Below are 23,675 nucleotides of genomic sequence, written 5' to 3'. Positions count from 1 at the left end.
AATCAGCCCAGTTCAACTATTAATTGAAGAAACTCCACCCGCATCCAATATTCCTTTAAAGTACCAAGGATCAGTAGGTCAGTAATTAAAAGGTGACTGTCATAATGTCGGGTTGTTAATTTGTCAGATGCTCTGAGAACTTCTACACTGATGCAGCTGTTTGACTGATTCCAGAACCAACTTCAGCCCAAATCCAAGAGGCCATTGTGGAGGCAGTGAGCAACATCGTCAGACACTTCCAGAAGCCGGAGAAAGAGGTTAGTGACTGACTCTAGAGCAGCGGTGTGCCTTGCGTTCTACACTAGAGCTGCTGAACCCGCTTTACCACAACAGAGCAACAATTCAATACATATGAAACATCATGGTCGTGTAACTACGTTGAGGCCAGGTGGGTTAGAAGCAGGAGTTGGACAGAGCAGTACAGTATGTGACAGTCAAACTGAGTCCTTCTACCTTGTGGATTGAGCGTTAGCAGTAGTGAGTAAATGAGTGAATTGTAACTAACTGTTGCCACAGCTTCGGTTGTTGACATAGTTATATTTGACCAGTTATATTGGTGGACCAGAATATGTGAGAGCAACTCTGCTATAGGTGGCATTTGAGAGCAGTGAACTGGAACTTGGTCCAGTGGCGCTGGCCAGCTGGGGCGACTGAAAACCTCAGGGTGGCAAACCTAAACCAAAAGCCATAACTGAATTTAAGTAATTCTATTATGCAGTTGTAGTTCATTTTGGAGTTTTTGATTTGAATTTTGGCGAGTACGATTTAGTTTATTCTTCCTTCAAAGACTGTAAGTCTGTTTTTGTTACCATAGTTATTAAATACTCCTTTTCTCTTGCCTTCATTTGGGTCCTACTCCTTCAAACCTGTGGCACTTAGAACAAACTTTACTATTATAAAAAATATACTTTATTGATTTAAATGAATAGTACCCAATGTAATTTATCAGATAGAAGCATTTTACCAGCATGTAGCATATTATGCATATGCTATTGCAACTCGGAGCCAATCCCAGCGGACATTGGCCGAGAGGCGGGGTTCAAGCAGGTCACCAGCCTATCGCAGGGCCACATACAGAGACGGACAACCATTCACTCTCACATTCACACCTACGGTCAAGAGTCGCAAGTTAACTCCCCCATTCTGCATGTCTTTGGACTGTGGGAGGAGGAACACGGAGAGAACCCATGCATACACGGGGAGAACATGCAAACTCCACACAGAAAGGCCCTGGTTGGATTGAACCGGGGCTCGAACCAAGAACCTTCTTGCTGTGAGGTGACAGCGCTAACCACTGCACCACCGTGCAGCCCACAACCTGAGATATCTCAAATTATTAATCAAAACAAAAATGTTGCACAGATTTGAGTTGTTCATCTGCTCACTCATTTTATTCAATAATTATCAACTGCAATACATAAATCAAGCTGATTTTTTCAGCCAGCTGTGGATTAGAAATTAACTTGGCGCTGCCAAATTCCATTGATGCAAAGTATAATAGCAGTACAAATCATTATCCTTCCAGGTACAGTTGGTCGGCTCTAACCCTCATGGTGAAGTGTACGTACAGTAAAGGTTTCTGGAGACTGATTCCATTTGCACTATTCTCGTTTTTGATCATTTATATAATTGTCTGTATGTTTGTATTTTTCTGTCATTTGGCAGCTCAACTCAGGTTTGTCTTCCCTCATCATTCTGATTTCCATTCTATGTGTTGTCCGTGTCCCTGCAGAGGGGCAGCCTGACGGTGCTGATGTGTGGGGAGAACAGCTTGGTGGCAACACTGGAGCAGTTCTTCCATCATGGCTTTAAGTCCACCAGGCTCTTCCAGAAGACTGTGTTTGTGTGGGACTTTGTGGGTGAGTGCGGAGCTGCAGCTCCATCTGCTGCTGTGATAATAATATTTTCATGTGGTCCACTGTATTGACCGGCGGCTTGTTTGACTGGTAAACCACACAAGACTTTCTGTGCAGGACATACATGAGACTGGTGTCCACTGTAACACACTTTGAGTCTGTAATTCCATCCATCTCCTCCCTTTGCAGAGAAGGCTGTTGCCTACATGGAGTCAGCTGACCAGATGGGAGACCTTCAGGAGACCACAGAGCTGGGGATGACCTGTCAGTCACTCTGTCACTACACTAATGCAATCAACTCCACTACCAGGAACATCGGCAAGGATGGCAAGTTCCAGCTGCTGGTCTGCCTCGGAGCCAGGTCAGTGTCCTGCTGCGGTAAACTTACGACTGATCTTTGTAAATATCTGCGTCCATATACACACAGTGCTGCCTGTGACAACTTTAAGCAGGGGGGCGCTGGGGGTTTGAAGCCGAGCAAGTTGTGTTACCGTAGAGGTGTTTTCACATTCCTCTCCTGGAGTAGGAGATTTCCGTGAACCTGAAATTTGAAATTCAAACGTGTCCCGGCGAGCTAGATTGGGTACATCACAAATACAGAAAACCAATCGCTGTCGAATATGCAAATGTAGGCAAAGAAACCGGAAACTTGCACGCAGAGGCAGCGCATCCACGAGAGGATGTTGCCAATAGCCATCTTGTTGCGCACATTCTTCCACTGGTCAACCTAGCGCGAGCAGCTGTGGTGGGTGGCGCACGCGTGCAGCCTGTGTTATTTGCATATCATGAATATTCGTAGTCTCAGAACTCCTCATTGAGGGAGAGAGAGTGGATGGTTTCCTGCCCCATTTCAGAGGTTGGTTTTTTTTTCTTCTTTTTGGGGGGTGAACAATGTTCAACAAAATATTAGGCGTAGCTGATTATTTTTGTATACTTTAAAACATGACTGGAGGGGCTCTTTAAGTATATTTTAAAGCAAGTACATTCTTACTTTTCCTCAAGTAGAAAGGTTATTGTGGTACTTCAACTTATACCAAAGTACATTTTTGTCTGTTTATTCGTACTTACAGTGTTTGAGTACTTCCTCCACCACTAGTCAATGGAAAGTCAGAAAACAGGCTCAAAAAGACACTGTAGAGGATCGGTGTTCGATGCAGTAGAGTTTATTCTTCAACAAGAATCAACTTGAGTTGTTCCCGGGGAACAGGCTTATTTTGCAGAGTTTTACGCAGCTCTTTATATACTGTTTTACTCCCCTGCTCTCGGGTGCTCGTCATGCCCAATTTTCCTTATTACCAAACCAGCTTTATCCAGATCTCACGGTGTCATGTCACGGTGCCGACTGCATGTTTGTTACTTGTCTAAGACACTGGTGTCTTTGTATTACTTCTTCCTACTGCCTGCTTACAGTTTTGGACTCATTGCCAAAGAACTCGTAGGCTCGCAGATGATTCTTTTGGTGTTTTCCCCCGGTCATCATGAGGCTCATTAGACATGCCCTGTGTATGACCTGTATCTGACTTGAATTACACCATTGTTTTCAAGATACGGTTTTTCAGAAAAACATCCTGCTCTTCCCTACAAACAGTCAAATAATGCACTACTTTGTGCGATGTTATGCCTATGTGACATGTAAATTCATCATAACACACAGATTATATGTTAAGGCACAGATTATTGTAAAATATGAGAACATTTTATCGACTACAATCCATACTCCAGATCCAGCTCACAACACAATTTGACCCGGCTCACACGGCAATTCATATTATATTTTCTATGAAAAACAACTTCATTATTGAAAATATTTAATGGACATGATAATAAAAAGAAGACTGTCCCCTTACTTCCTATTTGGTTAACACAGTCAATGTTCCACCACCCAGAACGAGACAATGGGAGTTATAATCAGGTGAAAGTCAAATTAGCTTTTTCCTAAGTGCCCTGGGGCAAGACACTGAACCTCAAGTTGCCCCTAATGGTTGTGTTGTCATTGTGTGAATGGTGTGTGACTGAAAAAGCGCTGCGGATTTTGAACATGTCACATTTTCTCCCTAAAAACATCCTTCCTCCCTCCACCCCTGAACTCTGAGTCGTAGATGAAGACAGAAATGAAAGTTTACAAAATCATATTAATAATGAAACTTACATACTGTATGTATGTATATCCACATAAATCCACATGTTTATCAAATTAAAATATATGTTTAAACATATATATGTTGTGCATATATCAACACATACTCTTATATATACAAATATAGCATAAACATTGAAAATGTATTCAAACAATATAAAATATATGCATATAAATAAATAATAATTAAAGAAAAAAACAAAACAAATACATTAAATAAGTCACACTTGAAACTTCCTAATTTAAGAAGTTAAGTTATTAGGTCTCAATTTCAAAAATGTAAGAAGTTGATCCCATATTTTGCGCCATTTTTCCGATTGATTGTATATGTAAGCCTTCTAATCACTGTGCAAAAAGAAAGCTCATTAATCCAAACAACCAACACTTTTCCAGTTTCTTACATAACTCGCTTCACTTAATAATAGGCAAAGGTTATTCAATGTTCCTTCATGGGGTCTCAGGGCTAATGTCTCCAGGACGACACCAACAATACAAATCTCTGGGCATATAGTTATTTCATTGTGGATGATGTGGGAAATTATGTTAATTATTTATTTCCAAAAGTCTTTACACCTCCCAATGCAGTGAAATAAGGTTCCCTTTTCATTTTTTGTATTTTATACAACTGTCTGGGATACTCCTTTTTCAGGAGTTACATACGACAAAGTCAATTATAATAATTCAATTTAAATTTACTATTAATACATAACGTTTGATTATTATTTTGATAACAAGCCTCTTCCCATTACTGCTCTGTAATATCTGTTTGGAGATCCACGCCTGTCTTTCATGTGAGGATTCTTACCAATTTCTTTGGCTTCGTGGTCTGGTGTTGCCAGTTCTTCATGATTCTTACAGCAGGGCATTGATATGACTGAAGCCTAGCGTGAATGAAACTTATAATTTGAAAATATTTGAACAGATGAGCTTGAGGGATACAACATTTTTCTTTAAGATTCTCAAAGGACATGGTCATCTGTGTGAAGATCTACTGTAATCTCTTCTGAGCCCATATCTTGAATCACTGGTCAGATCTTCCCGGTGTGAACAGTATGTTGCCCCAAATGGGAGAACATTGCGATAAACCTGTTGCTTCCTTAAACATTTTTTCATGATTCATTCCAGTTTTCTTCATGCTGGAGAAGGAGGGCGGTGGTGTAAGAGGAATTGATGGAAATAAACAAACATTTTAGGGGAATATTCATTTTATTTAGATAGATAGACTCCTTATTCATCCCAAACTGGGAAATTTCCGGTGTAGCAGCAGCACGTTTCACACAGCACACATTCAAAATATGTATACAATATATACACAAATAAATTTAAAATATAAAATTGCAAAAAATATAGCTTATAAGGATAATAAGATTTAAAGAATTTACATGAAGTATTAACAGTGGAAATAGTGCAAATGTGCTGGGATTTATATTTACTGTTTAGCTAGAACAAAGTCTATCTGTCAGCCAGAGATGAGGTGCTGTAAAGTGTTATGGCTTGTGGCAGGAAAGATTTCCTGTAACGTTCTTTGTGACAGCGAAGCTGAATCCGTCTATTGGAGAAAGGGCTACGCTGTCTGTCCAGTGTGAGGGGGAGAGGATGGTCCGGGTTATCCATGATGGACAACAGTTTGCTCATAGTCCTCCTCTCCACCACAGCTTCAAACGCGTCCATCTTGCAGCCTATTACGGAGCCAGCTTTCTTGATCAGTTTGTTCAATCTGTTCGTGTCGCTGGCTCCGATGCTGCTCCCCCAGGAGACCACAGTGGAGAACAGTACGCTGGCAACAACAGACTGATTGAACATCTCCAACATCCTGCTGCACACATTGAAGGATCTCAGCTTCCTCAGGAAGTGGAGTCTGCTCATCCCCTTCTTGTACACAGTCAGGCTGTTGGTTTTCCAGTTCAGTCCGTCGTCGATGTTGACTCCCAGGTACTTGTAGTCCTCCACCTCCTCCCCCAGAATGAAAAGGGGCTGTGAAACAGTTTTCTCTTCCTCCTGAAGTCGATCACCCTCTCTCTGGTCTTGTCCACATTCAGCAGCAGGTGATTTGTTCCCGCCCACTCCACAAACCCGTCCACCAGCGCTCTGTACTCTCCCTCCTGTCCATCCCGTATACACCCAACCACTGCAGAGTCATCAGAGAACTTCGGCAAGTGGCACAACTCAGAGTTGTACTGAAAGTCAGTGGTGTATACGGTGAACAGGAAAGGAGACAGCACAGTCCCCTGTGGCGCTCCTGTACCACTCACCACCTTGTCAGACAGAACGCGGTCCAGTCGTACAAACTCCGGCCTGCCTGTCGGGTAGTCAGTGATCCAGGAGACAGTGGACGCGCCGACACCCATCAACCGCAGCTTGTCACCCAGGTGCAGTGGCTGTATGGTGTTGAAAGCACAGGAGAAATCAAAGAAAGTGATTCTCACAGTGCCGCCAACACCATCCAGGTGCGAATGGGCCCGCTGCAGCAGACAGATGACAGCGTCATCCACACCCAGAAGAGGCTGATAGGCAAACTGCAGAGGGTCGGGGGACGATCTCCCCTGCGGCCTCAGGTGGGCCAAGACCAGCCTCTCCAGCACCTGCATCACATGAGATGTGAGGGCCGCTGGTCGGTTGTCGTTGAGTCCGGATGGAGTCGACTTCTTCGGAACAGGAACCAGGAAGGACGTTTTCCACAGCACCAGTACCTGCTCCTGGCTCAGGCTCAGGTTGAAGAGATGCTGGAGAACAGCACACAGCTGGCTGGCACAGGTCTTCAGAACCCTGGGGCTGATGCCATCGGGTCCCGCAGCCTTGCGTTGGTGAAGTCTCTCCAACTGCTTCTTCACCTGGGCAGGGGGTTCTGACTGTCCATGGGGGGGATGGAGGTGTTGTGAAGGTGGGGGGATTGGATCCGGTGTGCTCACCACAGGCGAGAGAGGGGGCAGGAGGGGCGGGAGCATTGGAGGCAGTGAAGGTGTGTGGGGGGCAGGGTGTGTGGTAGACGAAACGGCAGACGGAGGGGGCTTATGAGCTAAACCTGTTAAAGAAACAGTTCAGCTCGTTTGATCTCTCCAGGCTCCCTGATGTCTGCCTGTCTCTCTGGAGTCTGCCCCCCGACCTGAAGGCTTTCTTCTTCTTGTTAAGAAGTCCTTTCAGGTCGCTGGTGATCCAGGGCTTGTTGTTGGGGACGCGACGTACAGTCGGGGCCGGCATGGTGTTGTCTTCACAGAATTTTATGTATTCTGTGATGCAGTCAGTCATGTTGTTGATGTCCTCCCCATGTGGTTCACCATACTTTGGAGTCATCAGGACAAGGTTGTGATCAGATCTGCCGAGTGGGGGGAGGGCGGTGACACTGTATGCATCCTTGGTGTTTGCATACAGGAGGTCCAGTGTTCTGTTTCCCCTGGTGGGGCAGCCAACATACTGATGAAACTTGGGGAATGTTTTGTCCAGTGTTGCATGGTTAAAATCCCCAGTAATAACCATGAACGCGTTGGGCTGCTGCGTCTGTAGACGTGAAACTGTGGCGTGTATGATGTCAGCAGCTACCTCCGCATCAGCTGATGGAGGAATGTAAACAGCGTTCACAATGGCAGACGTAAACTCCCTCGGCAGATAGTACTGACGCAGCCCGACGGCCAGCATTGATTCTGCCAATTATTGTGAGGGGGAGTGTCATCCACTTATCCATCTATAAATTACCTGAGCAGCCATGGGCTCGTGATTACATCGGCTCTTATCTTGTGGCTTCATCCAACTATGATCGAATGACGAGACGAGACTCTGGACCAAAACAACAACAGCTAACCTTATCAAAACACTGCCCGTCTCGCCCTAGAGCATTATGGGTAATGTAGTCTTAAACAAACACAAACATCTGGCTTATTAATTATTTCCTGTACTTCACAAATCAAATATTCAGATGAAACGTACAGCTTTAACTCAATATTTCTCACAGATTATTAACTTATACAACAAACATCAGTATATCAAATAAAGTCATCACATCTTATTTTTTATCCGAGGTGTAACAGTAATCCCTAAAAACTCTAGCCCCTCTTTAGATTCCGTAAATAGGTGTTGAATTGTTGGATTAGTTCTTTCTTGCTCATTGAGAAACAGTATTGATGATTTCGATTGATTGACCGTATAACCTGAAAATATTCAAAATTGATTGAGCACATTAATCAGAGTAGGTATTGTGTTTTTTAGATCTGAAAGATATAACAGTATGTCATCAGCAAATAAAGAAATCGGATGTTCTTGATTTGAAACTTGAATTGGTTTTATCCCTGGATTATTTCTGATGCCCATTGCCCGGGGCTCAAGAGTCATCACAAATCATAACGCAGTCCCCTCGACAGACTGTAGCGCTGTGTGAATGTGTGTATGTGACCTGCAGTCTAAGTCAGTGAGTGATAGTTTGGAATAGAAACGCTCTATGTAAATTGCGTCCATTTACCATAAATGCATCATCCCAGTTGGGTGCATAGAGTTTGACAGTTACCAGAGACACAGAGAAGGAACCTGAACAAAAAATGAAGGGGTGAGCTATGAAATCATTGGCTAAACCCTTCCTATTGCTGTAAATGTTGAGTAAATGTTGTGCCCATCCTCGAGTGTTCGATGCGTCTCCTGTAAGAAAGGTTTCACTTCATCACGAACCCGGGGTTATTTATAACAACAACAACAAGCCCTGGTTCACAGCAGAACTCAGACAGCTGAGGCTGGAAAAGGAGAAAGCGTTTAGGAGTGGGGACAAAGGCCGGTTTAAAGAGTCTAAATACAGCCTGCTTCAAGACCTCCACCATCATTCTTGTCCCCCCAAAAACAAGGCCCACAGGACTCAACGACTACAGACCCGTTGCCTTGACCTCTGTGGTATTGAAGTCCTTTGAGCGCCTTGTCCTGTCTCATCTCAAAGACGTCACTGACCCAATCCTGGATCCCCTGCAGTTCGCCTACAGAGCCAACGTGTCTGTGGACGACGCTGTTAACATGGCCCTTCACTTCATCCTCCAACATCTGGACACTGCAGGAACCTACGCCAGGATCCTGTTCGTTGATTTCAACTCCGCCTTCAACACAATAATCCCGGTTCTTCTACATGACAAGCTCTCCCAGCTGCACGTCGCCGACCCCACCTGCAGATGGTTCACCAACTTCCTGTCTGACAGGAGGCAGCACGTGAAGCTGGGGAAGCACGTCTCCAACTCTCTGACAGTCAACACACTTTCTCCACTTCTCTTCTCCCTGTACACCAACGGCTGCACCTCCAGTCATCAGTCCGTCAAGCTCCTGAAGTTCGCGGACGACAGCACCCTCATCGGGCTCATCTCAGGTGGAGATGAGACCGCCTACAGGTGGGAGATTGACCATCTGGGGACTTGGTGCAGTCTGAACAACCTGGAGCTCAACGCTTTCAAGACAGTGGAGATGGGTGTGGATTTCAGAAGGAATGCAGCCCCACCCTCCCCCATCACCCTCTGTGATTCTCCAGTTGACAATGTGGAGTCCTTCTGCTGCCTGGGAGTCATCATCTCCCAGGACCTCAAGTGGGAGAACAACGTCATGAGGCCTCACCAAGAAGGCACAGCAGAGGATGTACATTCTGCGGCAATGAAGAAATTCAGATATTCCCCATGGACATAACACGTTATATATTAACGTAATCCACCACACACACATTTAGCCATCAGTGACCACGATAGTTATTGTATATAGTGTGAATTTCATTTCATTTTATCTTAATTTATTCTATTATTTTTCTAGTTCTGTGTATAAATGTTTGCTGCTAAATGCACCTTAATAACACCAAATAAAACTGATTCTGATTCTGTTTTGTTCTGCAGAGACCATCTGCTGCCCCAGTGGCTCCCCCTGCTGGTGGACTGTCCTGTGATCCTGCAGATGTATGAGGACAAGGCTCTGCTAAGAGACCACTCGACCGTCAGTGCCCTCATCAAAGTCCTGGAGACACTTCACGATTTCCCCATCACACTGGAATCCTTGCTGATCAGAGGCATTGACCTTTAACCCCTCACCACCAACTTCAACACAAGTGACTCTGCAGATTAGTCAGATTACCTGGGAAGGGGGAGATGAGGGACCGTTAAGTGGCATTAAAATGAAAGGGACATTTAGTTACAAAAGCTAAATGTTACTATGTTTCATGTTAGAATTGGCCATTGCCTCAAAAGACTCTTTTTCAGGAAATTACAACTACTACTTTATAATTTTGAATTTATTAATAGCAAATTCCAAATACTTGATATTGGTGTGTACAGTTGTCCGACTGACTTCCCACCTTCCAGGCAGACTTTGGTTTCAATTCACCTCACTTCACCTTGAAAATCATGAAGGAACACGTCGCCAGGGCAACAGTGTAGCTCAGAGACATTGGGTGATACACTTTCATCTGTCAATAAGTAAATGAGACTCATACTTTAACCTACTCAATCAACAAAGAATTTCAAATCACTTGGTAAATATTTTTACAATGAATAACAAAGTTCATCGAATGTTTTTGCAAGTTGATCTCCATAATGCACGCAAACAAACAGAAAGGGTGTCTGCCTAGGAGGAAGGAGGTCAGTCTGACACCACTGGCTTGCTTCATGTTGAGTTGCAGCAGCAGACCTTTCCTTGTGTTCTAGCTGTTAACTGCCCTCACACCCTGGTTAGTGTTAGCCTTACTGAGTGTGCCCCTGGGATGTGGAAAGAAGAGAAGACCTCAGGAAAAGACTGACACTGGAACAAGGATTTGAAAAAAGAACTGTGATGCTTGTTGGATCCTGCTCGGCGACCTACTGAATGACATGGTGCTGGTATCGCACTGGACTCATGTTGGGCATTTTCTCAGCTCCTTGCCTGTTGAACAAACCGATCTCAAGAACGTGGCTCAGTGACGTTTCCTGTGGCTGCATGTACATTCCTCTGTGTGTGTGTGTGTGTGTGTGTGTGAGAGAAAGAGAGAGTTAGACCTTTTTTCAGTATAAACACCAGCAAGCATAGTGTGACACGCTAAAAGTGTCAACAGGATTTCGCAGCCTGTGAACTAAAGAACCTGATGAATGATGTGAAGTGTGTTTGTTCAGCTTTTGAAAGGTGTGCTGCTAAGACACTAACACTGTATGTGACACTGGAAAAGACAAGGAAGAAAGAGACACTGGCATTGTTTCAATGGACCAGTTTGAAATTATTCCCATGCCTTTGTGATAAGTACAGAGCTAGTCTGTCTGAAGAGAAAAAAAGATTGTCTACCGACAAGCGTTTATCTGTGGTACCAAACACTGCAGCCCCACTGTGGACACAGTTCTAAGCCTAGATACAGGTCCAGCTCATAAACTACAACTTGTCTTTTGTTGATGTATGGGCTAAAAAATAAGATGGCTATTGTGAAAAACAAACAAATAGAGCAGTGTTAATGTTGTCTGTAGGGTTATTTTTTGTCTTTGGACAGAGCTAGTTGCTTCAGTCTGTTTGCCCAACGATGTCAGCTCGCATACATGAGACTGAGGTTGGTCTTCTCATCTGACTGTCTGAAAGAAAGCAAAAAAGGTGTATAAGGAAAATGTTCTTGTGCTTATACAAGGATACGAAAATGGCGGAGGTCACCGTCTTCCTCACTGTGGATGTTCAGACTTACATTAGACAGGAATGTGTACGTTTCTGAAAATAAACAATAGCTGTTCTGTTTTTCAAGGAGATTTTTCCTTTACTCCTTTAAAGGATTCCTAAATCAGTTCATTGTTGGTTTTGCTTGTTATATGGGAATTGTTGACAAAAAGTTTTGTTGCTGTTTCCCTGGAATCTGACTCCAACTCCAACTGGTGGATGATCTTTGTTTGATAGATTTCCTCCATGTTCAGAGTCATTGTCCAGCAGCATCCGGCAGCTTTTATTGATCTTCAGCGGGTGGACATCTTCATATATTACAGTCATTACAAGATACAGATATTGTGATGTTGAATGTCAAGCTACTGAAGAACAGGCTGGTCAAATATTTACAGGTAAGGTAACAGGGCATCACCCATAACACACCAGTATCTGCTCTGTAACAGATGTTTAATATCTGTTTCAGTATTCAGTACTATGGAGCCGCAATTTAACATGTAACCATAGTAAAAGCAGCAATATAGCCACTGTCACTTCTGTTCCAATCAGATGACAGAATATGACATCACAATATACTGTATGTTTTAATACAAACACTGAAAATCCCTTGTAAGTGCAATATGCACTGCAAAGTCTCCCCCTGGAGTACACAGGAACCAAACAAACTTGAGCCTTTGGCAACTTTTATGACATTTATCATAAAAAAAAAAAAAAAAAAAAAAAATATTGCCATTCAAAAGTTTGTAATCACAGAAAAAACTATAAACTTAAAAAAATGGGGAAAGAACAGGATATCATATGTATACATCTGTCTATAAGGGAAATGAACTGGATTAAAATATCAGAAACATTTCAAGTTCAGACAGTAATCAGAAGAAAAACAACTAAATGCGGCAACATTGAATGGTGAGGTAGCTGGTCAAACAACCTTGTAAATGACATTACCACAATCAGCTGAAATTTTACCCGACTGCTAACTGCGCACGCACAAACAGAGTATTCACTTTTATAATATAGGCTGTCATTGTGGATGAAGGCAGATTGGGAGTGTTGGACGGTGAAACTTTCTCCTCACTGATAGGATCTTGGAGTTCTATACTTCCTCCTCTCGCTGGTGGAACCTGTTATAAAGACAGCAGAGAACAAGAGAACAAAAGATTGCACCTGTATCTCAAAAAAAGCATAGAGCATCGGGTATAATACACGGAGAAAACCATGTTAAAGAAAATCTTAAGTATCACCTTTCGCTGCCCTTGTTACTTGTGGCTTCTCTGACCACTTGTAACCTTCACCCACGTAGGATCCTATGATAAGAATGAAGATCAGGAAAATGATTTCACATTAGACACAAGACATAACTTTTGATGTGACTATCATATGAATTTATTGAGGACCATTAAAAATACAATTCAAAGACATCCAAATAACACACTTTGTTCCTTCTGGGTGACTCGATTTGTCGCCTTCGTCAGCTGCATCGCTTCAAACCTGGTCCTCTTCATTAGGGGAGTTGCAGACTCGTGGGAGTTGTGCCTCTGTATGGGTGCTCTGTCAGGGTGACTGGGTAAAGGTCTTGCTTCTCTCCTTGGCTCATAATTCTTGCTTCTCAGAGAGCGCATCAGATTGGACGAAGACATATCTTTTTTTGTCTTAGGAAGTCTTACGGAAGTGGTTTCGCCAGACAAACGTCTTGAGGCTGAGCGGGAGGTGGATGGGCCTTCCTCATTAGGTAACGAAAGTTGTCTTGAAAACAATTTTTTTGCTTTGGCTTGAACCTTATTCGAGGCATTCAAATTATGTGTGTTCTTCTCCAAAGAGTGCGTCTTGTTACAGGTTGCCGTGGGGGTCTTTGGAGCCAGAGTTTCATGTCTACTCTGTCTGTTGACTCTAGATTCTTTTGAAAGTCTCACGTTGTTACTGGGAGGAGTTGAATTTGAAACAAAAAGGCGTTGAATGACAGGTGTAGGGGCAGAATTAGTGTCTGCCTCCTCGCCCACAGACTGAGGATGCTTTACTTGAAACTCTTCAGATGATGGTATGGTTTTTCCTGGTTTTTCCTTGGCACTTCCACAGAGAATTTTCAAAGTTTCAGCTGACTGTCTGTTTTGTGAAGCAAATAAGGAACTGACACTGTCTTTTGAAACTGATGAGGGCTTTCTCTCATTTTTGCTTATCTGATGATGTTCTTTAACCACCTTGTCAGAATGATGGAAACCTCTTTTTGAGGTCATTTGTCTGTTGGTCTTGTGTTGAACATGCTCAGAGCCACTTTCAATCAGCTTTTGTTGAATACATGATCCTAATCCTGACAAGATTAATCTCCGCTTCTCTTCCTTTTTGTGGTTTTGGTCACTGTCCTCTGTGTCAGAGTTGAGGTTTATTACAATTTTTTGGGGGATATTTTTTCTTTCAGTCTCATGTTGAACATGTTCAGGGTCAACTTTGTTTTCTATCTGCTTCCCACTTGTTCCTGTATTGCGCGGCAGCTCTTTAAAGGAATGATGTGGTGCTGGCGAGTCTTCAGTTTCTTTTACAGTACCATGCCGACTGTCTAACATTTCCAGTGTATGACCTCGTGGTTGACCCCATGTGGCATTTCCATAGTCCACTGAGTCTGAAAATATTCTCTTTCGTGTTGCCTTACGTCTGCAGTTTTGATCATTTTCATCCTCTGTTTTAGAATCAATTAGGTCTTGTTTTTTGGAAATCGTTTTTCTGTTAGCCTTGGGTTGGACCTGCTTTGATCCAGCTTTGGCTGCCATCAGCTCTCGAAGTTTTGGGATACAGGCTGACTTCACCAAGTTGCTGCTTCGAACTTTTTGCACATTTTTAGCATCATCATGTTCACTTTCTTCTTCAGATCCAGAATCGTCTGTCACTGGAGGCAGAGATGCCGACCTCTTTTGTGACAAATAAGTGAGTCCTGATGGTGATGGGTAATCACAACTGTCTTCTGTGTCACTGCTGTCTTCAGGCTCAGAGTAGGATGCTCTCCTGCTTGACGCTACCTCAAACCTGTTCCCAAATTGTACCGCTTTTGCTAACAGAAAACTATCAATTGTCTGAAATACTTCTATCTGGTAAGATGCAGAAGCCGCTACTGGTTTTGGAGATGGACAATGTGACTCGCAGTGTGTTGGTCTTCCTTTGTTTCCACTTTCAACATCATTTGGCACAATGTTCTCTGGGACGTCCTGTTCTTCATCTTCTGGTTCAAATGTAAGGTCCGACACGCTCATAGGTATGACTATCCAGTCATTCATCTGATCGCCATCCTCATCTCCATCTTTTAACTCAGAGGAAGGACTACACAAAACAGAGTGGTTTGTTTGCCCTTCCAGTTGTCTCTCCTCGTCACATCGAGGACATAATTGATATTCAAAACCATCATCTGTTTCCACATAACATGGACAAGAGCATTGTTTTGCTTTGTCAAGTGCTCCCCTCTTTGGTGAAATGTTTTCTGTCCTCACCTGAGCCAGACCTTCACATGGTGAATGCTTTTCCACGGCCAAACCCCCCATCTGTAGATTTTCGTTGTCACTAATATCTTCATACAGGGGAACTTCAGAACATGGTGGAAAGCTACATTTCTCATCCTCTCTGTTTGGGAGCTTTCTCAACACCTTTGACACATCTTCATAGTCTGAAACATCTTCATATTTTGGATCTTTCAAAACTTTGGAGTGTCCCTTACCCTTGTCTTCAGGGTGTATCGACAGTTCTTGGACTTTGGAACTTTTTCCACAAAGTTCTGAACTTAAATCTGTTTGTAAATGCACAGAACCTGCATTCTCCATCACACCTTCAAACTTTGCAACGTTCCATAGCCATTCACTTTGGTCTGTAGATATTGTTCTTACATCATGAACCTGAATTTGATCAACTGATGCAGTTACCTTGGAATGTGCCATTACTTCAGGATCAGTTGTATGACAATGTGGAGTTTCAGTTGTTTTCCTTTTTCGGGGAATTGTATCTTGGTATTCATTGAGTGATGTGAGTACAGAGGTTTTGTTTCCAGCTATCACTGAACTTGGCTTGATTTGAAGATCTACTGAGACATTAATCACACCTTGCATATTGGCCACTGGTTTTAGGCCTGCATGTCCTTCCTCCTTCACTATCATGTGTTTAGAAGTCAAAAAATCACCAGCCACTTGGTCCATTTCATCCAAATTCATGTTGCTATTTAAACCAAGAAATGTGTAGTCTTCTTGTGACTTGTAGCTGGGGTCCCTCTCAGTCAGCTCATTGCTGGTCAATCCAGACCTTGATATGAGGATCACTGGACTCTTGTCTTCAATCTTTGTACAGGTGGCAGCAACTTCCATCATAATTTGTGGATATTCTGTGGATGTAAAGAGATGAACGTTATCCAAATCTCCGTTCCAATACTGTTGCAGTATAACTTTACAAAAAATTGTCCATCTCTGCTAGTCTGGAGAGAGTAGAGACCTTTGCAATCAGCTCCTTCAGTGCAGTTAATGAATAATGAAGAGTGATCCTTCTGTAAGTACTTTCTACAAAATTTACAATGAAACAATTTTGAATTGCTACCAAAAAATGTTCCATCTTCACAGTAATCCACATGAACACATTTTTCATCATCATTTGAAGGCATGATTACATCACCATGCATTTTTACTGGCAAATCAATCTACTTCAGTCTACAGATCCACTATTCTCAAAACATTCATTTTTAGGAGTTTGTCTTGAATTTTCTATGACAGAGACTGGTGTACCTGTTGAATGTTTCCCTGATGCATCTGTAGGACAATCACGTGTCTGAATAAACTCCGCTTTGCTGCCGTCTGGAGGTGCTTTTCCAAGTGCTGCAATGCCCTGTTCAGCACTGCTGACACATTGTCTCTCTCGAAAACGATCAAGCATTTCTTTAACAAAGTCCTGTATATCATCATCTGTGGGTGGTTTTCTTTCTCCAGATGCTGAAGGAGAAGTGACCTGCTTCTGGAGAGGGGTACATCTTGTGTGTTCACGGTTGAGAGCATTCAGTGAACTTTTCATGTGCCAACTTTTGCAGTGCCTTTCATCTGAAAAATGTGTACTAGTATTGAGTTCAATGTTGGCATTAGTTTCCTCTGATGAAGAAGACCGGGTGGTAAGAAAAGCCTTGGCATCTGGACAACTTCCTTCCAGTAAGGAACGTGACATGGGGCGACATCTTGTCTTTTGGGGCTTAGGAGAATGCTGATTCTGTAAAGGAAAGGTCTGTGCTGTGACTCCAACAGTGTTTCCTACCGGTACTACAGAACTGGTAGCGACTGAAGGAGCACAATATAAATGATGTCTCTGCTGCAGTGTAGAATTGTTGTTAAAGTTTGATTCTTTCAAGAAATATCTACTAAAATTTTCCTTGTATTGTCCACCATTATTAACACACTGTCTCGTAGACTTTTTATTAGCCCCGCTGCATTTGGCAGAGACAGGCAGTGATGAATTAATGTCAGCATTAGGAGTCCACATACTGTCCCCATGTTTTGGATGCTGGAATCCTGTGTTTGCTACATGTCTTTGGACATTTTGTTGCGACTGTGCATCGTGTTGCTGCTTCTGAGCTGGACCATCATCCACTCTGAGTTCCTCAGGATCTTGAGGGGCTACCATGTTGATTTGTGTTCTACTTGCTGTGTGAACCACTGGTGCTAGTGAAACATTGTTGTTCTGATTTGATGTAGGAGGATCAACATTACTCTGGTGTTGGAAAGCAGGGTAGGCTCCATCTTGGCGGTGTGAACATCCAGACCGCATTGCACGAAGAGCAATCTTTCAAGTGATGACTTCAGTTAACCGTTAGATCTAGGAAACAAAAAAAGAAAATTAGAAGGCGGATGACAAACTCATTCTGTCCTTGACCACTTAATCTCCTGAGTCCATGTTCAGAGGAAGTTCACAGTACATGTTCAATACCACATGTAGGTCCCTTTTTACAGTAATTAATGACCTGTGAAATAAAGCCAATATTTATTGCCCTCTGCCCCATATTCTTCACCTCTGTGGTGTTTTATTTGAAGTTTTGATATCCTTAAGAAGATATATATATATATATATTTAGTACCAAAAAACATCTCAATATAGTTCTATAGCTTTTAAGGAGCTCTGCAAAGATACAGGTCAATTTTGGCCCGTCCAATTAATATGTCATGAGCCTCTCTTCTGATCGGCCAACTGTTTTCTGAGTGACGCACAGCCAGGCCAACCACCTTCTCTGTTCATCGTGTGTCTGTTCACCGTGCTCAGAGCCGGCTCTGACCGTGCTGTCCCGTAGCGAGGCAGCTTATGCCCCATCATCTCCCTGCTCCCCGACAACGCAAAATTCATTGGTAACCAGTATCAGTGGCTGCCCGCGAGGTGATCTACTGAGCTGTTGCTGGGGCAGAGATGCCGGCGGACCGACGCTGTGACTGCGGCGGCGTGTCCGCAGTCAAAGTGGCTGGTGAATGAGTCTTCACCGTCCAGAACAGCCGGGGTCCCTGCCCCAGCAGCAGCTCCACGTTGCGCTTGGCCGACACGGGTTACTGATGAATTTTGCAAAGGTTAAATAATTCTGAGTTAGTTCTCGTCTCTTGTATAAATATCCTTAGGAAGCCTGTGCAATGATGTAGCTTCCTGATTTTTCTCTTGTTTTTAATAGCTCAGCAACAGAATGACGGGTGAGTGCTAGGGGCAAGGCTGAAGGCAGTGACTGTGTCGCTATGACATCACATTTCTGCAGTCTGCAGTCCTGGGGCATCGTTAAACAAAAAAGCAGCTAAATGCAGGCTTAGCCCCTAGACCTTATTTATTATGAAAAAGGCCAGGAAATCAAAATTTTGACAATATTGTCACTTTAATATCAATGGATCTGATGACAACGTGAATCCCACAGAAAATGATCACCTCAATTTGCAGCTTCGCTGCCACAACTTTTTTCGGCAAAGAGCACTGCAAACAGCTCTACAATGGAGAAATCTTCAGTATGTTTTGTGCTGTTATGTTATTATGCGTTAAAGGTTTAAAGATGTTCTGATCATTTTGAAATTATGATGGGCCAGCCCAGTCTACATAATTGATGGGAAACACTATTGCTCCATATCTGCTGGATGTGAGGATAGGCAACTGTTAACAAACTAGTTCATGCCATCAAATTAACATTGTGTTCTCATCTATAGTCTATATGCAGTAGTGGAAAGAATGCTGAAAAATGTTACTCTCATATTACTCAAGTAATTTCACGTTCAAAAATTCTTACAAACTTGGTAAAAGAAAAGGATTCTGTTCTCAATCCTGCAAACTCAGTTGTTAATAGGCCCGTCACAATAATAACGTTATTGACTTATTGTATCATACATGAACAATACATGCGACCTGCAAAGGTGCAGACTTTTTTTTTTTTAAACAAGGGAGCGAGTCCGCCAGTGTAGGCCAATATGTGAGAGGGGGTAGAGTCCGGGAATGATTAGTCAACTGCGGGGGTCACGTCAACTACACTCGTCGGTGTGTCTTCGCGGAATTAAAATTCTGTCTTTATGATTTCCGTCAACTAGATTCCAGGGGGCCATGCATGAGATATGACCACGTCACACCCATCCTTCCCTCACTCCACTGGCTTCCTGCACAAACAAAATCTCCCTACTCACCCATCAGTGCATCCATGGCAAGGCCCCTCCTTACCTCAAAGATCTACTCTAACCACAAACCTCCTCACGTAACCACTGCTCCGGAAACAAAACCTTCACCCTTTACCCATCCAGGACCAGGCTCCATACCATGGGGGATCGGGCCTTCTGCTAAGCCGCTCTTGCCTGTGGAATTCCCTCCCAGACCACCTGAGGGCTCCACAAAGCACTATCACTATGAAATAAGGGCCTAAAAAAACTTTCTTTTTAAAAAAGGCATGTATTTTTTTTACTGCTGTTTTTTTACCTGTTTTTTTTTTAATCTTGTTTTTACTCTGTAGTACTTTGAGATTGCTTTTAGCAATGAAGTGCTAATAAATGTATTATCAGTATTATTATTATTATTGAGATCAGTGTAGATCTCCACCATCTCCTCTGCCGATGGGGCGGTGACCGGATAGTGCGCGCGTCGAGTCGCCTTCAATGTTCTTGCATCCGTGGTCGGCCTCTGGGCTGGCCCTGGTGCAGTTTAACCAGAACGGCGTGCTCTTTTATCCCTTTAACCTAGTCTGCAGCCCCGTTCAGACTGGACGTCTCGGTGTCGCCCCTGTCCTCCTCTGTTGGCCTGTTCCAACGGCTTGACGGACCTGATGTCGGTGTACTCGCGAAGGCGTTACAGAACAGCAGCAAAGTGTGGGGTGGTGCTTAAATATCATAATTTCACTTATAAAGGAGGCATTGAGGGTCATATGAGTGTACTCACTATCCACCTATGGGAAGCGACCGCATGGCGGAAAATGGTGGCCTCTATAAAGGTAGATGGGGAAAAGTTCTGTGCACCTGTGCAACCAAATGTAAAAAGTTAGTCTGGAGCCCTGCACTTGATGAGTGTCTGAAGCTAAAAGCTGTGTCCTTTCACGCCTCCTATTCTTCCTGTACACCAACAGCGGCACCTCCGGTCATCATTCCTTCCTGAAGTTTGCAGACAACACCACCTTCCTTTCTGGTGGGGATGAGTCTGCTAACAGGTGGGAGATTGACCACCTGGTGACTTTGGTGCAGTCAGAACAACCTGAAGCTCAATGCGACTTCAGAAAGAACCCGGCCTCCCCCTCCCTCAACAGCCTGTGTCCCCTTAAGGGTCATTGTAATGGATACTGACAGTATGTACCCTATGTTCCGTAGTGCAAGTTTAAATTAACACAACCCTAAATAAATCAAATGTGCATATACGAGAAAGACAACCATTATATACAAAGCAATGTGCATGACTCCTCAATAACGCCGCTCCCTCTCTGCATTCACTCTGTAGCTTGCTTCACCACCAGCTCTCTCTCTCTCTCTAGACCATTTCTCCAAGACATAACAGTAGCGGTACGCGGCTACTGAATTTTGACTGCCATGCTGAATTATTACGGTTATTATTATTTACAAGAGGAGATTGTCAGAACAAATTTTCAAAAATCTGGGCCAGTAGAATGACTCTGAACTTCTTCACCAACATTCAACAGGATCTCTTCTGAAGCATCAAGAAAAAGGGCTCAAAAAGACACTGGAGATGATCGGTGTTCGATGCAGTAGAGTTTACATAGTACTACAGCTCTTTATATACTGTTTTCTCACCCACCCTCTGGTGATTGTCCTGCCCAATTTCTCTAAATTCTTAATTTCTCCAGAAATAATGGTGTGCTGTCAAAGAAGTACTGACACTGCTCATTTGTTTTTTGTCTAAAACTCACTGGTGCCATATTTCAATTCCTTCTTCCTACTGCCTGTCCTCCTGTCTCCCACCTCAACTGACAACGGTGGGAGATCTACAGATATGATGGCATTCTCAAAATCATTAGCCTGCAGGCTGATTCTTCTTGGCAGGAAGTCTCCTACTCCTTCATCTCACTCACACTAGATTCCTGAGGTAGATTGCTGGGGGATCTCCATCATGCATCTCGCACACTCTCTCTCTCTCTATATGTATTTACATTACATGTCACTAACTCTGTTTTCTCACCACAACTGAGTCTAGTTCTGTTCTAAATTTCTTCTCCAAAGTCTCAGAGCTGGTCATTGTGGGAACTGTTGTGTTTCTCTGTAATATTGTGAGGTCTCTCTCACTATGTAAAGAGCCTTGAGACGATGTATGTAATGATTTAGCAGGTGCTATACAAATAAAATTGAATTGAAAAACTATCCTCGCAAGTAGATTACATACATAGTCAATGCAAAGACACGACTAGATGCGAATTTAGCATCACTCGTGTCTGACACCACAGTCAGCACCATTCAAACAAGCAAAAAACGAATTTGATCGTAAACTGTAAATTACATAATAAATAATAACGGAATGTCGTTCAAGGCTTAGTAGATAAGTAAATAGGCATTAATTTGGTATATTTACTGTAATGTATCGGATTGGATTTTACTTATTTCTTCCGATATCTGATCCAGTCATTTTGGCCAATATTGCCACGATACTGATATGGAATAACGGCTCGGGTTATCCCTAGTACTTAATAGTAGTTATTTGTTAAAAAATAGTGCTGTCCAGTGATCAACATGTACTGAGTACGGTACGAGAAAAAAACATTTGTCCATTCTTTTGAAAAAGTAATTATTCACGAAGATAAATGGGTATGTTTCATAAATTTGTATGATTGAATTTGTGCTCATTCAAAGATAGTGTGATGAAGGGGCTGAAAGTATTTAAATCAGTTCAGTTTTTCTAATGAAGATTCCTTTGTTTCCCTCGCAATGAATAACAAAAACTAAAATAAACAGACAAAACAAAAAATATCGGTATGGCCAAATTAGTATTGTAAACATCGGTATCGGCCCCCAAAATTATTTGAGTCCCTAAATATTTGCATAATAATAATTTACTCGCTAGAGTTGAAATATTTGAATATTTGAGTGTGTGGCTTTCCCATCAGCATTCCTGCTTGCTTTTTTTTACATTCAACAGTTCATGAACTGTGTTGCACGAATGTTGCACGAATGACGTGAATAAGCACAAAGGTTCCAGCTACCAAAGAGAGAGAGAGTATGAATAAACCGTAAGATATTGTATTTATGTACAGCACATAATTGCGATCTCTGTTGTCTTCTCTTTGTTGTGGCTTTCACTGTCAGATTATTAGAAAACAAACGTAGAAGAAGGAGGTGGTCGTTGCCGTGCATTTACCGCCACTCTCCAGTGGGGGGCGATGAAGCCCCCTGACCGCCCCTGCCTGCAGCGTCCTCGTCGAGGCCCAGCTGCAGCTCATTAAGGGAGGGGGGCGGGCTTCTGAAGAATTTATATTGATACAATAACTCGACAGCGGAACGCACACACCCCATTCAGTGCTCCTTACAGGCGCATGTACAGGATCTGCTGCCCGAGTCCCCCCCCCCCACACACACATCGAACAGCTAGCGGGTAGGTGATAAGATGGTCACAGAATTTGCCAAAACGTCGCCAACCCCAAAGTGCTTCCTCCTCATGACTTCCCTAAACTCTTCCGCGGCGGCGGCCGGAAACCAAACTGGTCCACAAAATAGGCCGTTTAATTGATTCACTAATTATCCTTAGCTAAATTTATCTCACTTACAATTCATACCGAATACAACTATCATTTCTGCACGCGACAATCGAGGCAACTTTCACAAGTGAGTGAGTAGCGGATCTTGTCACGTCTCATGTCCTGGCCGGGAAAACGGACTAAGCACAAAGTTGTATTTACTTCGGCTGGATCACAGACACAGGTCCGTTATGTCCACATTACTCACCGGATGTCCACATTTCAAAACGTATTTGACGTTTCTTCGACGTTCTTAAAACGATTCCTCAAAACCGTTGTTGGTGTCCTCCGATGTGTTTCTACGGTGAGCCATGTTAAACTTCTCTTCGGGCAACGTGAAGAAGTCCCACCGGGGTTATCCGTCACCGCGGAGCCGAGCCGAGCCGAGCCGAGCCGCAATTAGTCCACATTGGAAGACACGGCGGTGTTTCCTCTGCGACGTCCCCGCCGCGTCCTCAGCTCTGCGCGCCGCGTCCGTGAAGAGGCGAGTGAGGCGGGGCGGGCTGATCGGGCCGCTTATATAAGGTCCAGCGTGAGCTCTGATTGGTGGCCCTTTGCGAGCGGAGCCGTCGTTGGATTAAAACTTTCTTTGAGTGATCCAACTGTAACTGAGCAACTCACCGCACAATTACCGCGTTCTCTCATCTTCAGGGCCACCTCCGCCTATAGCTCACGCACGGGGGCATTTTGAAAAAAATCATCGTAGCCTAAAACAGAAAAATGGTTTTACTTGTCCTTAAAATTGTCTAAAATGACTGGACCTTTATTACACATTTTGCTGGATTGTGTGTAGTAAGTCTTTTGCCTATTGTACAGATATCAGAGGAATGTCTCATTTTGTTCAAGCTAACTGTCCATTATTGTTTCACAGAGGATTTTGAGACACTAAAGTAGGTGGACATAA

The 23,675-nt window shown here is 43.3% G+C and overlaps 2 protein-coding genes across 6 annotated transcripts in view; one reads left to right on the top strand and one right to left on the bottom strand.

Moving 5' to 3' along the window:
- Positions 1-11,685, top strand: part of dennd5b (DENN/MADD domain containing 5B) — a 48,115-nt gene extending 36,430 nt beyond the window's left edge. For all 4 annotated transcript variants that reach the window (XM_035646059.2, XM_035646072.2, XM_035646067.2 and 1 more), the window contains 4 exons: positions 175-257; positions 1,733-1,859; positions 2,046-2,217; positions 9,834-11,685. In XM_035646059.2, coding sequence (XP_035501952.2) covers positions 175-257; positions 1,733-1,859; positions 2,046-2,217; positions 9,834-10,017 — 566 coding nt within the window. In that variant the 3' untranslated portion in view covers positions 10,018-11,685. The remainder of the gene's footprint in view (positions 1-174; positions 258-1,732; positions 1,860-2,045; positions 2,218-9,833) is intronic.
- Positions 11,686-11,854: 169 nt separating this feature from the next.
- LOC118317394 lies at positions 11,855-23,251 on the bottom strand. Of its 2 annotated transcripts, XM_035646039.2 has the most exons (5): positions 22,980-23,251; positions 16,344-17,418; positions 13,031-15,949; positions 12,840-12,902; positions 11,855-12,719 (listed from the first exon to the last, which is right to left on the bottom strand). In XM_035646039.2, exons 2-5 carry the CDS (start codon positions 17,368-17,370, stop codon positions 12,670-12,672), a joined length of 4,059 nt encoding a protein of 1,352 aa, XP_035501932.2. In that variant the 5' UTR covers positions 17,371-17,418; positions 22,980-23,251; the 3' UTR covers positions 11,855-12,669. The 2 variants fall into 2 exon arrangements, with proteins under 2 accessions (XP_035501932.2, XP_035501939.2); XM_035646046.2 differs by lacking the exons at positions 16,344-17,418; positions 22,980-23,251 and having other exon boundaries at positions 13,031-16,318.
- Between the last annotated feature and the right edge of the window lie 424 nt (positions 23,252-23,675).

This window comes from Scophthalmus maximus, chromosome 12 (genome assembly GCF_022379125.1).
Source record: "Scophthalmus maximus strain ysfricsl-2021 chromosome 12, ASM2237912v1, whole genome shotgun sequence".
Lineage (NCBI taxonomy): Eukaryota > Metazoa > Chordata > Actinopteri > Pleuronectiformes > Scophthalmidae > Scophthalmus > Scophthalmus maximus.
The sequence above is the reverse complement of the archived record's forward strand: the minus strand, read 5'-3'. Positions and strand labels throughout refer to the sequence as shown.